At 41.3% G+C, this 15,207-nt stretch overlaps 1 protein-coding gene across 1 annotated transcript in view; it reads right to left on the bottom strand.

Annotated features, from left to right (window-relative positions):
- The window catches only part of ascc3 (activating signal cointegrator 1 complex subunit 3), a 363,313-nt gene that overhangs the window by 125,967 nt on the left and 222,139 nt on the right, over positions 1-15,207 (bottom strand). Inside the window, exon 22 of the mRNA XM_033021915.1 lies at positions 5,433-5,587. Within this exon, the coding sequence (XP_032877806.1) occupies positions 5,433-5,587 (155 nt within the window). The remainder of the gene's footprint in view (positions 1-5,432; positions 5,588-15,207) is intronic.

Below are 15,207 nucleotides of genomic sequence, written 5' to 3' on the forward strand. Positions count from 1 at the left end.
TCGGCACTCCCTCTGCTGATTCTTTATTGTCATTGCAAAGTTGCTACTCTAGTTCAAGGTGGAAGCAAGAATGGGATGAAGCAAATGATTTTGAATACTTATAAAATAAATCCAGTGCCCCTTACACCGCTGGTCTCTTTGTACCCCAAAGACAATCAGTGGAATATCAATGTGATGGAAGCTGACCGATCAAATGGACCAATTTGGAGGCCAAATCACTGGATGGATTTAAGAGAGAGTTAGATAGAGCTCTAGGGGCTGGTGGAATCAAGGGATATGGGGAGAAGGCAGGCATGGGTTATTGATTGGGGACTATCAGCCATGATCGCAATGAATGGCGGTGCTGGCTCGAAGGGCCTCCTCCTGCACCTGTTTTCTATGTTTCTATGTTTAATGTACGAGACAAATGATGGCAAACTAAGAACCTCTAACAATGTTGCCAGTGACATTTTGAAACTGTTCAAGAAATTATTAATATTAATCAGTGTTGCACTGTTAAATATCTATCATCATTTTCTGATTCTTGTTTACACGCAGAAATGATTGATGTTCAGATTGGAAGTTTTGATCAACCACATCCCTTTAAATAATAGTCTAATGATTTGTTTTAGCTGCAGTAATTGAAAAGCTAAGCTCATCATCATGGTTGCATCTGCTTCCCTCAACAGACACAGAATATGTAAATATTCACTTTGCTGTCAAGTTCAAAGTGTTACGATATATAATCTTAATTAAATAAATTAAAGATGATAATACAACTTATCCATCCTGCAATCATTTACATTGGAGGATGCCTAGACACAAACACTAAAATTACAGTCTCTCGTGGTCTATTATGAAGCATCATTGCCGTTATCTTTTTATGACAATTTTCTCTGATTTCAGCCTATCCGGGATATGTGAATAAATATAAATAAGGAACTTCTTTGTAAAAGAGGACGTGTTTTTGCATTGAATCATAAACAGCTGAAGAACCATATCTATCTGAAAGCACTCTAGCTTTCAGACCAATTCTGCAGTTACAGTTACATTACTGGAATATGCTTCTTCAGTCTGAAGAAGGGTCTCAACCCGAAACGTCACCTATTCCTTCTCTCCAGAGGTGCTGCCTGTCCCGTGGAGTTACTCCAGCATTTTGTGTCTATCTATGCTTCTTCATAGGTAGTTTAGAAGATTTCCAAGATTTGCATTATGATCATTGATGTGAGCTCTCTGCATGTGTTCTTCTTTTCAGTCATCAAATGCTGGTATTAGTAACAGTTCTGGTTCCCCTGCCTTTAAAACACATTATCTTTCCACGTGATCAAATGGACATCATCAACATCACTCTGCAGATTGATTAAAGGATGATTCCCTGGAAGATTGGTAGTACTGTTATTTTAGCACAGTATAAGGGGGTAATATTGTTATTTTTGGCACAGTATAAACCTAAAACCCATAATTTCTTCTCTAGATTTTTCATCTACACAAGGCTGTGGATTCTCAGTCAGAGTTTATTCAAGGTTGAGAACATTACATTTTGGAGCACTAAAATAATCCAAGCAATAACAGTTCTGATAAGGGGTCTTTTGCCTTAAATATGTTTTTATTTTTACAGATAGTGCCCATGTTCTAGGATTATGAAATTAGGATTATTTCCATGCCCTGAAATGGGGGGGGGGGGGACTATGTATAAACACAGCTGTAATTTCTACATGGTGAAACCAAAATGAATAAAAATGGCCTTTATTAAAATCTGACAATGTGCACTTTAACCACGTGTGATTTTTTTTTCTATTACAAATCTCAAATTGTAGAGTACAGAGGCAAATAAATAAATGATGGGTCTTTGTCCCAAACATTATGGAGCGCACTATATTAGTAAGGATTTACCTCAATGCTGTTTTGTGAGCCAGACTGAACTTAAAGGTGAATAATGAGAGTACCCCCTGATGACATGGAACCTCACAAATAGCAATCATATGCTATTAGCATTAGAATGGTATTACCTCCGCACCTCTGACTTAAATCGCCTTTTGGAAAATCATCCATCTAACACAAATCTCAATTTACAATCAAAACTCTGCAGTCATAAAATACAGAAGGAGCAAACACTTGATACTTCGCAGCTCATTTCTGTGTGTGTGCATCCACCGCAGAACAGTTTTACTCGGGAAAATAAGTCACTGCACCTTTAAAATGAATTTATTATCTGAAGTGCATTTATAAATCTTGATGTACATACCTATTTTAAACAAGTATTTCAGGGCACTATCCTATCAGTTTTCCCCATTAAACAAATAGCATGGATCACGTTGCATTTACTGATAATGTTAGCTTGGACTTATTCATATCGTACTAATACTCAGTTCTCAGAAAGATTGCTGCAAATATTTGCAGTAGTCATGGAAAATTCCATAATGCTGTTACAGTACTTTCACATTGAAACATAGAAAATAGGTGCAGGAGTAGGCCATTCGGCCCTTCGAGCCTGCACCGCCATTCAATATGATCATGGCTGATCATCCAACATTGCAATGCTTTGAGTGAACATACAATATATTTTTGTTCACAATGGTCTTACTTTTATAACATTAAAAATAATTTGGAGAATACGGGCAAGCTGAAGCTTGGAAAAGCTTTGCAATTAAGGTCTACGAAAATCAACCTCTTTAAGAAAAGATCATTGCTCTCAGTTTTTACAAATCATTATCACTAAAGCGCACCTCTAAATCACAAGGCATATTACAGTTAATAATTAGGGTTGCCCGAATTCAATGTACATTAGTTTAGATATGGAATTATTTAAAAAAACACACATTTTAATAAAGTTTTCAAACTTAACTTTCCTTGGTTTTAATGCATAACCTATCAAAAGAATACACGCATTTGTTTTTAAACATTGGTATTCTTATTTTATGGGAAAAAGATAAGAATCTAATTTTATGAACATCGACTTCTCTAACTTCAAATAGCCCTTGCTTTCCCTCTCTCTCTATCCCCTCCCCCTTCCCAGTTTTCCCACTAATCTTACTGTCTCCGACTACATTCCATCTCTGTCCCACCCACTCCCCTGACATCAGTCTGAAGAAGGGTCTCGACCCGAAACGTCACCCATTCCTTCTCTCCAGAGATGCTGCCTGTCCCGCTGAGTTACTCCAGCATTTGATGTTGACCTAAGAATCCAATCTAATTGCTATTACTTAAATATCCACATGTTTTCTATGCATACCAAAGATGACAAATGCATTAGTTTATAGGGAATTTGGTTGGTTTATTTGGTTTGGGAATTTTTCTTCAATTCCCAAACCAAAATCTTTTGTCAGTGGATGGTGAATCTGTGGAATTATTTGCCACAGAGGTTGTGGAGGCGAGGTCAATGGATATTTTTAAGGCAGAGATAGATAGATTCTTGATTAGTACAGGTGTCAAGAGCTATGGGGAGAAGGCGCGAGAATGGGATTAAGATGGAGAGATAGCTCAGCCACAATTGAAAGGCGGAGTAGACTTGATGGGCCGAATGGCCTAATTCTGCTCCTATCACTCCTATCGCAGAAAGTGAGTTTGAAATGTACAAATCTTTTCAGTGCCATTAAATATATATATATATATATATACGCACACACACACACACACACACATATATATATTTCAACTCCAGCTCAAACGAATATGGCCAAAAATTTGTATTACTTTTACCAGAGTTCTACTACGTCTCCTGAACATGCTATGTTTCTTTTCCTATTTTCCAAAGCTACCTTACCACACACTAACATGTCTTTCTGAACTCATTACAACTGAAGAAAATTGCTGTTCCGAATTGAGAAGACACATCGAGCAGGAAGCTGGGTGAATGGCAGAAGCAGCTGGAGGACCTTGGGTGGGAGGGGAGGTAAGGGAACATTGCTCATGGAGCCATTGATTGAAACATAACAGGGAATTTTTCCATCTATGTTCTGAAGTGAGGGAGATCTTGCAGTCGGACACACTATATCTATTCAATTTGTTTATTAACACAGGAATGATTGAGAGGTAACAAATTTCTGTGGCTACTTTTCTATTTAGCGGCCGGTCTATTTTATCCATTTTGTGATTTGTTGTAATTGTATAATTCTTCCTTTGCATTTCACTTCTCATTATTTAGAAAGGGGTAGCCTACTTCCTCAAATTTCTCACAATGCTAAAATCATCTTTGTATGGCCTGAAATCAAATAGAAAGGATTAATTGTGGGAAAGGAATAATGCATTTGATGATACCTAGCTCCACGGTTAACTTTAGCTCGTATACATCACAATTGTGCCAAAATCAATTGTGATAAGCTGATTTTACTTTTACTTTTGTTATTCAATATTCAGTATGATGTTTGCATATTTCCTATCCTTGCTTTCAACATGTGGCCTATTTCACAATTTGCTTGCACAAATTTAATATGCAATGTTACAGACTAGTTTAACACTGATCTAAGCTTGAAACAACTCTAGTCCAAATTCACCAGTTTTCACCTCAAATATTGGGGTCCTGTATTGCGACCTTCTCCTCTCTGCTTTGACCATTACCAGATATAACAGCTTCATAAAGCTTGTCTTGCCTGCCCAAATGACGATGATTTGTTTCTCAACATTCAAGACAAACGAACAAAAATGTTTCAAAATTGATGCTTCTATTTTATGTTACAGACTTAAACCCCTGTCCCACGGTACGAGTTCATTCCAAGAGTTCTCCCGAGTTTGCCCTGATTCGAACTCAGAGATTTACGGTAATGGCCACTCACCGGTACTCGGGGCTCTCATGGACATTTTTCATCATGTTGAAAAATCTTCACGAGTCTTCCCGTGCTTACCTGCCGTTAGCGAGTCTTCCCGAGTACCTGCCGTTAGCGCTAAGAGACGTCCCTGAGCTCCGACGTACCCGCTACGTTCATTCTCCGTACTTACCACGAGTTTGATTTTTTTTAAACTCGGGAGAGCTCTTGGAATGAACTTGCACCGTGGGACAGGGCTATCAAGGGTAAGTTTTGTTGAGAGGTAAATTGAAAAAAAATCACATTATTTCAATTTTTTTGCAGCTCCTCTTTATCTTAGAATATAAGACAGTACAGCACGGGAACACACCCTTCAGCCTACGATGTCCATGCTGAACATAATGCAAAGATAAACTAATCTCCTCAGCCTGCACAAAATCCATATCTAACCATTCACTGCATATATATTTGCCTAGCTAAAAGCCTCTTAAATGCCATCTTTATTTTGAATAACCATTAGTTACATCCATAATGTAATTGTGGATTATCAGCCATGATCACATTGAATGGCGGTGCTGGCTTGAAGGGCCGAATGGCCTACTCCTGCACCTATTGTCTATCGTCAATTGTAGCTATTGAAAAAACGGCTGAAAAAATCAAATTTTTTAATCTTTGCATAATGCCCCATCATTTTGGCAAAGTTCTTTTTACCTGGTCATGCCATTTGAAGTCTGGATTAATGGTCAGGCGAACTCGAAGAACAGTTCGGGTAATGGGCTGGATGTTTGCTTCCATAGCAATAGAAGGGATCTCATGAACACATTGCTTCACCTTTAATCCAATGTTAACATGATGCAGCATGTGGCCTGAATAATAAAACAAAATTTGATTAAACAATTAACATTTTAAGAAGCAGTGGACAGGCTTTTACTAGCAAATAACCAACGGAACAGGCTTTCCTTGAGGTTTATCAATGTTAATTAAGTTTTCCAATGACTTGGGTTCCTGCATTACTGAAGAAAGTCCTCTTCAAATGCTACCTCATTTCTGTCATTTTTTAAAACAAAATCCGTACGACCTCTCATTACAGCAAAAGATTTTGTTTTGTTCCAAGAAACCCTTGTTCTGAAATTTTCAAATGAGTTCTTGTACCATAAAATATTTGCTTAGCTGGAGCGTTATAGACAAATAAATCGAGCCTCAATGTACTCCCGTTAAAAAATAAACAAACTACTGCTTGTAAAATCTCTGCAAATAGACTCATGACACTACAAAAATAAACCGAGGCATTAGGTTAAAAGCATCTGGTATCTTCTAAAGCCTCACTGCTTTGTGGCTGTTATGTATTTCTCAAAAGGTACAAACATATGCTCATTTAAGCTCCAGGCTGCAAAACAGTTTCAGGTCCATCTCCATTTTAAATCTGCATCAGTTTTCTGCTCCAAAACAAACATTTTTGTGCATTTAATACTATAAGAAAAACTATTATTCTCATTTCCATAATCTTACTCTTTATGTAATTTTTCAAATTTTATTCACAATTTCTTCTAAAATTAAAAATAACTTGATCTTCACATGCTTTTTTCATTCTAAGGCTGCCATCACATGTTTTGCATTAGGAGCACCTGTTAAAAGTATTTTTTTTAACTGGCTGTAAAGGATTTTTACATGTTAAGGTCAGTAGGAACATGTCGTACTTGTACTGGGTCAAGTCACAATTCACAAATGGCCAGAACAGAAAGGATTTGACCAAATGAGCACCTTTAGCCAAACACACACAACTTGACCAGAGACTGGGATCATGAATCTGACATGCTGCCAATTGCCTGGCTAGACGAGGACAAGTCTACTCCTTGCCAAAGGACGTGACCTTATGACAATGTAAAGTCATAATATTTTTGAGTTTTTAATTTAGTCAACTGCTGAAAGTCAGAAATACTGTCGGAATTTAAAATTAAATGATAGAAATATAGAATTACTGAAGAGTCAAAAGGGAGTTTGAAATGATAATTATATAATTTTTTCAGTGCAAATGTGGCACAGAGGTAGAGCTGTTGTCTTACAGTGCGAAAGATCCGGGTTCGATCCTGATTACAGGTGCTGTCTGTACGTTCTCCCTGTGACTGCGTGGGTTTACTCCGGGTGCTCCGGCTTCCTCCCACATTCGGAAGATGTACAGAGTTGTTGGTTAATTGGCTTTGGTAAAGTGGTAAATTGTCCCTAGTGTGCAGGCTAGTGTATGGGGTGATCAGTGGTCGGCGCGGTCTGGGTGGCCGAAGAGCCTGTTTCCGCGCTGTGTCTCTAAAGTTCAAAGTTCAGCCTGTGATGTCTGTTCGTTTCCTCTTTACCATGCACATTGTTTCATCTGAGAGACTGAAAGGACTGGAGATGGTGCAAGTTTGAGCAACAAGCTGTGGGAGGAAGCTGGAAGGTCGAGCAGCATCTGTGCAGGGAAATGCACACAATAGTTCTAGTTGGGTACCTTCACCTGGACTGCATCTTCTTAAAAGGTCGAGAGAGGGTAAAAGTCCAGAAGGAGGTCTAGTGGAGTTATGTGAAAGGGCCATCAGTGGGGAATATAATTCCTTGCCAAAGAAATAGGCATGAGGAAGAGGCGTTGGAAGTAGAGCTCTGTATTGTGGCAGGTCTGGACCTCATTGATGTGAGTGAACAGGGCTACAAAGATAAGGCCTGTGCTGAGCTTCGGAGGTCAGAAGGGATGGTGCATGGAAGACAGCAAGTGTTGAGGTTGAGGTTAGGCACGGGACCAGGAGAAGGGGGCTCATTGGAGAGGGGGTAGGAGATCAGAGATGGGTGACGTTTAGTGGCACGACTGATAGCAGGGGAAATGCAGAAAGACACGTTGGCAGTGTCGAGGGACCGGATGGGGGAGCGGCGGAACCCAGCAGCCGTGTCAGAGGACCCAGCGAGGAGGCAGGAGGGGGAGCCCACCCAGATGAAGAGTCCAACCTGAAACGTCAACTGTCCATTTACCTCCACAGATGTTACTTGACCCGCTGAGTTTCTCCAGCAGACCTTTTGTAGCTATTTGTAACACCGAGCCCATTTATAAAGCTTCTAAGCTTTTAAGAACCAGGTAACATTTTAACAATGAAGAGAGTTAGCTAATACAAGATATTGTTTTGCTGGCCTTCGAAGATTTTGCTTTGTCAGTTAAGGACAAAGCTTCTTTTGACTCTTATCTCTATTGGTCCAATCAGTATCAATATGGGTGTTAACATAACTAGATATAGATCAAAATATTAAATCTGTCATGCCGTAGAAAATAATGCATCTGCAGCCACTATTATGTAAATGTTGTGCAACATAGTCATAGAACTGCACAGTATGGGCAGTACAGCCTAAAGCCCCTGTCCCATTTTCCCGAGTTACTCACGAATTCTCCCGAGTTTTCCCCTTGATTCAAACTCGGAGATGCTAGCCGTAGGTACTCGGGGCTATTTATTTTTACTCGTGGACATTTTTCAACATGCTGAAAAAACGTCCCCACTCAACTGATGCCCCGAGTGCCTACGGCTGGCATTACGAGCCGCTACAAAATATCTACGGACTCCTACGGACTCGCTACGGACATTCTCCGAGTTTGAATCAAGGGGAAAACTCGGGAGAATTCGTGAGTAACTCGGGAAAGTGGGACAGGGGCTTAACTTGTCCATGCCAACCAAGTTGCCTAATCAAACTAGTCCCACTTGCCTACAAGTGAGATACCTTTTAAATCTATTCGCCCTATATAATTTTATATACCTCTATAAGGTCACCATCAGCCTCTTGGAACCAAGCGAAAAAGGTCCTAGCCTATCTGGCCCTTCCCTTTGACTCAAACCTTTCAGACCCGGTAACATCCTTCTAATTCTTTTTTGCACCCTTTCCAGTTTAATGACACGCTTTTTACAGTATTCCTAATGTGGCCTCACCAATATCTTTCACACCTAAAATAATGAACTGTGCTGTTGTACTCAACTCCCGTACTCAATACATCGACCCAATAAAGACAAATGTGACAGACACCTTATTCACCATCCTAGTCACCTGTACCACCACTTTCATGGTACAATGTCATTGGACTTCGAGGTGTCGCTATTCCACAACACCCAGCAGGGCCCTACCATTCCATGTGCAAGTCCTGCCCTGACTTGTCTTACCAAAATACAACGCCTTGCATTTAAACTGCTTCTCCCATTCCTCTTCCCATTGCCACAGTTGGTCAAGACTCCAATCTAATCCCAGATTACCTTCTTCACTGTCCATTATACCACCATTTTAGTGCTATCTGCAAATTTATGAAACACGCCACCTACATTCTCATCCAAATTGTTAATATAAATAACAAACAACCTACTGATCCCCGTGGTACACTTGTTACGGACTTCCAGTCTGAAAAATAACCCTCTATCACCACCCTCTGTCTCCTATCTTCAAGATAATACATTTACTTTTTATTTGGATACGAGAATATTATGAAAACAATAGACTTTCAAAATAGCCATTGCTGGTTCAATTCTACAAATTAATCTACTAATTTAGAATTCCCATCTTACTTGCCATCAACTACTACAATGTGGTCTTTCTTCATTATATAAATACGTTGCATTCAACCTCTTAAAATAATTTAGCCCAAGGATGTCACCAAAGTTAACAAGTTAATCCTCTCACTATAAAAGTGGTGCCATAGGACGAGGGGATTGCACATATTGCATGCTTTAAGGAGAGATGAGAGGAATAAACCTAGCAACTACAAGCCAATCATTCTAATGTCAGTGTGAGGAATAAATAGATATTAATTTTCACCTGAAGAGGGAATAGGTTAATAAGGAGCAGCTGGCAATTATTTGTTAAAGAGAAATAGAGTATGACTGAGTCATTTTGTGAAGTGGCAAGAAAAGTTGACAGAGGCAATGCAACAGTCATTGTATGCCGGATTGTCAAAAAACAGCAGATATGGATCTGTTAAAATACCGATGCAGCAAGAAATACTAAACATGAAAAATGCAACGAGTATTTAAACTGCTGAAGAATAGGAGAGAGAAGAGTGTCAGGACTTTCATATGAAGAAAGACTGGATAGACTCGGCTTGTACTCGCTAGAATTTAGAAGATTGAGGGGGGATCTTATAGCAACTTACAAAATTCTTAAGGGATTGGACAGGCTAGATGCAGGAAGATTGTTCCCGATGTTGGGGAAGTCCAGAAAAAGGGGTCACAGTTTAAGGATAAGGGGGAAGTATTTTAGGACCTAGATGAGAAAATAATTTTTTACACAGAGAGTGGTGAATCTGTGGAATTCTCTGCCACAGAAGGTAGTTGAGGCCAGTTCATTGGCTATATTAAAGAGGGAATTAGATGTGGCCCTTGTGGCTAAAGGGATCAGGGGGTATAGCGAGAAGGCAGGTACAGGATACTGAGTTGGATGATCATATTGAATGGCAATGCAGGCTCGAAGGGCCGAATGGCCTACTCCTGCACCTATTTTCTATGTTTCTAAGAGTGATAAATAGTTATGGCCCTGCATGCAATGAGGCACAACAAAGGATTGACATTGTAATTTTTTTGTTACAAATTAATAATTTATGCAGATTACAATGTTAAATTATAATCTGTGGAATTCATTGCCATAGACTGTGGTGGAGGCCAAGTCATTGGGTATTTTTAAAGTGGAGACTGATCTATTTTTCCCTCTCAACCCAATTCACCTGCCTTGTCCTCAATACTTTTGACGTCAAACGTTACGGGAAGGCAGGAGAATGGGGTTGAGAAGGGAAAAATAGATCAGCCATGATTGAATGGAGAGTAGACTTGATGGGCTGAATGGCCTAATACTATTCCTATATCTTGGTACTCTCAGAACATTTAAGAAGCATTTAGATGAATACTTGAAAATATGCGGCGGAGGTTCACCTGCACCTCCTCCAACCTCATCTATTGCATCCGCTGCTCTACATCGGTGAGACCAAGTGTAGGTTTGGCGATCGCTTGGCCGAACACCTCCGCTCGGTTTGCAACAACAAACCTGATCTCCCGGTGGCTCAGCACTTCAACTCCCCCTCCCTTTCCGAATCCGACCTTTCTGTCCTGGGCCTCCTCCATGGCCAGAGTGATGACCACCGCAAGTTGGAGGAGCAGCACCTCATATTTCGCTTGGGCAGTTTGCACCCCAGCGGTATGAACATTGACCTCTAATTTCAGGAAGTTCTTACTTTCTCCTCCGCTTCTCACCTCTCCCTCAGCCCTCTGGTTCCACCTCTTCCTTTCTTCCTCCTGACCCCCCCCTCCCCCCTCCTTCACATCAGTTTGAAGAAGGGTTTCGACCCAAAACTTTGCCTATTTCCTTCGTTCCATAGATGCTGCCTCATTCACTGAGTTTCTCCAGCATTTTTGTCTACCTTGGAAATAGTGGACAATGGGATTATAATGGCAAGATACTTGGTGGCTTGTATAGACATGGGTCAATGGACCCATTTCTGTGCGACGTGATACTAATTGTTCCCATTTTGTGTAGTGACTCCACATTTTCCCCTTGTAGAGAAATCTAATCAGCCTCATTCCCCTTCTTTTTGCACAGCGCTGGAACTGTCATGGGTTAACACCTCATTGCAGCAGTGGTGTAGATTGTAATCAGTCTCGCTGCACCCCTAAAAAGCTACGACAAATAAAAGAGTCTGCGAGAGCTGGGGCGGAAGATGACTCACAGGTGGATTCGCCGGCTACAGACCACAGAACGGAAAAGACTACAAGTAGGATTAGCGCATCAATGGGGGACAGTGGCTCAGTGGTAGAGGCAAAGAAGCACCAGGTCTGTTTTTGTGGTTGGCAGAAAGTTACAACAGCAAAGGGCCTCAGAGTACATCAGGGAAGGAAGAAGTGCTTGTTAGAGTGCAGGGAAATCGCTTTGAGCAATACTTCTTAAGTCAGTCGAGTGAAGTGCAGTGACGGGTAGAAAACCACAGTTCGCAGGATATTATTACCCCAGTTACTGATGATGAGGGAACAAGCATTGTAGGTGGTGGTGAGGTTAATCTGCCAGTCAGGGAGAAGAACGGTGGGCCTTAACCTAGAGTTAAATGGCCGAGGGAAAGTGAAAGGAAGGAATGAGAAACTTAATATACATTTGGTAAAGGTGTTAAAGAGTCTGAAAGGGACAGTGGAAAACAAGTTAGATAAGATGGGAGAGTTTATTTATCAATATGGTGCGGACAGGTTTGGTGTTATTGAGAAAAAGAAGGTGCGGGCTCGACAGGTGGTTAGATCTTTTCACACAGAGAGTGGTGAATCTCTGGAACTCTCTGCCACAGAAGGTAGTTGAGGCCAGTTTATTGGCTATATTTAAGAGGGAGTTAGATGTGGCCCTTGTGGCTAAAGGGATCAGGGGGTATGGAGAGAAGGCAGGTATGGGATACCGAGTTGGATGATCAGCCATGATCATATTGAATGGCGGTGCAGGCTCGAAGGGCCGAATGGCCTACTCCTGCACCTATTTTCTATGTTTCTATCAAGACAAGAGAGGGAAATCAAGAGACTAGTGAAGGAGAGGAGACAGTTGCGAGGAAAGGTTACAGTTGATGAGAGAGAGGGAATTAATGTTTTGCAAGAAGAGTTAAGAAACCGGTGAGCAATATTAAGGAGGGCAGAGCACCTTAGGAGGAAGAGAAAGAAGAAGGAGCAAGTCAGGTCAGCATTTTATAGGGATCCATTTAAATTTGTTAAAAGAATGTTTGTCAGGAAAAAAGTGGAAAGCTGAAAGCTTCAAAGGAAGAGGAATATTTTAAAAGGACATACTCGGAGCCAGAAAAGAAAAGGGGAATACAGATATACCACCCTTAGGATAGGTAGAGCATGTTAGATGTTTTGACACCTAAGTGGAAGGAAGTGGAAGCCGTATTAAGGCATGCAAAGTCTTCTTCGGCCCCAGGGTCGAATGGAGTCTCTTACGGAAATATAAAAATGCACCTGATGTGCTTAGATTCTTGTCGAGGCTCTTGATTATAATTTGGGAGAAGCAGGTCATACCAACGGTTAGAGCAGGGGGAATTTTCATTCCCTAGGATAAAGTCTTCAGAGTTAATGTGTAGGATAGAACTGCAGATGCTGGTTTAAATCAAAGGTAGACACAAAATGCTGGAGTAACTCAGCGGGACAGGCACCATTCCTTCTCTCCAGAGATGCTTCCTGTCCTGTCTTCAGAGTTAAGGCAGTTTAGCTAAGCCCAAATGTCTCCTAAATGTAGAAGGCAAGATTTTCTTTAGCATAGTGGCACAGAGGCTGGTAAGTTATTTAGAAAGGAACAGGTTAATAGATACAACCGTGCAGAAAGCCGGAATCCCAGGTTTTGCAGGTTGCTTAGAACACATTAGTGTAATATGGCACCAGAATCAGACAGCCACGCTCGAGAGAAGAGATTTGCATGTAATGTTTTTGGACCTGGCAAATGCGTTTGGATCTGTGCCACATAGTCTTATTTGTAGTGCTTTTGATTTCTTTACAGTTCCAGGATCAATAGTAAATTTAGTGAAAGCATATTTCCAAGATGTCTGAATGAGTTTTAGTACAGCAGGATTTACCAGAGACCAGATATGGGCATTATAGCAGGATGTACTATTTCCCCGTTAGTGTTTACAATGGTGAAGGAGCTCGTGATTAGAGTGTCACGGTGGGTCATTGGCAGGGAGTGACAGCAGGACGGACTGCGCCTCCCTCCAATCAGGGCCTATATGGATGATATGACCTTGGTGACCACAACAGTTGTTTGTACAAGAAGGTTGTTAGAGAAGTTAAATTATAATCTTAAATGGGCTACATTGAAGATTAAGCCTAGTAAGTCATGGAGTATTTATTTGGCAAGAGGAAAGGTGGTGGAGAAACGGTCCTGTGTAGATGAAGAAGAAATCCCGTCTATAATTGAGAAACAAGTTAAAAGTAGGTGGTATAACAGGAAGTTGGATGACTCTGAACAGGTTCAGCAACTTAGAAAGGATGTTACTGACTGGTTAGAAAGGATTGAGAAGTCAGGGCTTCCAGGCAAGTTGAAATTGTGGTGTTTGCAGTTTAGGCTATTCCCTAGGTTGATGTGGCCATTGACGGTTTATGAGAAGCCAATTTCTAAGGTAGAAAGGTTAGAAAGATTGGTTAGTTCATATATTAGGAAATGGTTAGGAGTTGCACAGTGTCTTAGTAATGTGGCTTTATGTGAGAAAGGTATAGAACAGAGACGAGGAAACACTTTTTCTCACAGAGAGTGGTGAGTCTGTGGAATTCTCTGCCTCAGAGGGCGGGTTCTCTGGATGCTTTCAAAAGAGCGAGATAGGGCTCTTAAAAATAGCGGAGTCAGGGGATATGGGGAGAAGGCAGGAACGGGGTACTGATTTGGGATGATCAGCCATGATCACATTGAATGGCGCAGCTGGCTCGAAGGGCCGAATGGCCTACTCCTGCACCTATTGTCTATTGTCTATTCTCCATTTATCATTGTCTAGCTGAACAGAGGAGTTTATGTGTGCTAAGGTGAGGTTAGAGTTGCAATTATCAGAGAGTAGGGATACCCGAGTTCGTAATCTGGTGTCAAGTGTAACTAGAGGGAGGAAGTGGAACTCAAAGCAGGCAGAAGAAGAAGCACAAGCAGCTCCGAGGATTACAGACATTGTTGGTAGTGTGCAATAAGGGAAAGGAGGCTTAGGGCTCAGCACAGGGAAACCAGTGCAGAGTAAGGCAGGTTCCACAGAGAGGAGGAATTTGGTTATAGAGCAGGTACGTCGTCAAGAGGAAGCAGCCAGATGTGTAAGGGCAGTAGCTCAGATTAAGCAGGGACAGTGGATGAACTGGAAAAGTGGCGAAAAGAGGAGATTTAGCTGGAGGGACTTGTGGTGCATGGAGGCGGGTCACGTAAGTTTCCTTATAAGGGTTATTTATGATGTGCTGCCATCACCGCAGAACATCAAACAATGGGTAGGCTGGGACCTGGCATGTCCCTTGTGTTCAGAGGTGGCAACGTTGATGCATATTTTATCAGGATGTAGGACTAGTCTTTCTCAGGGTCGGTATACTTGGCAACATAACCAGGTATTGAAGTGTATAGCTGCAGCAATTGAGAGGAGGAGAGTACAGGTGAATTCAGTAGGCATCAGGATTGGGAGTGTAGTGATTAATTTTGTCCATTAGGGAGGAAATGGTAGAGGAGGGAAGTTTGCAGATAGGTATGAGTCAGGCCAGTTACGGGGAGCCAATGATTGGGAGATGCAGGTAGATTAAGGAGGAAAGCTTGAAGTTCCGCAGGAAATAATTGCTTGAGGCCTGATAGTGTGTTATGGTCAGTTAGGCAGCGGTTAGTGTATGTTATAGAACTGACGGTGCCTTGGGAGAACTTAATGGATGAGACTTATGAAATGAAAAGAGTTAGATATGTAGAGTTGGCAGCAGAAGTTGAGCAGCGAGGATGGAGAGGAGGAGTACTCCGGTAGAGGCGGGTTGTAGAGGTA

The sequence above is a fragment of the Amblyraja radiata genome, chromosome 5, assembly GCF_010909765.2.
Source record: "Amblyraja radiata isolate CabotCenter1 chromosome 5, sAmbRad1.1.pri, whole genome shotgun sequence".
Taxonomy (NCBI): domain Eukaryota; kingdom Metazoa; phylum Chordata; class Chondrichthyes; order Rajiformes; family Rajidae; genus Amblyraja; species Amblyraja radiata.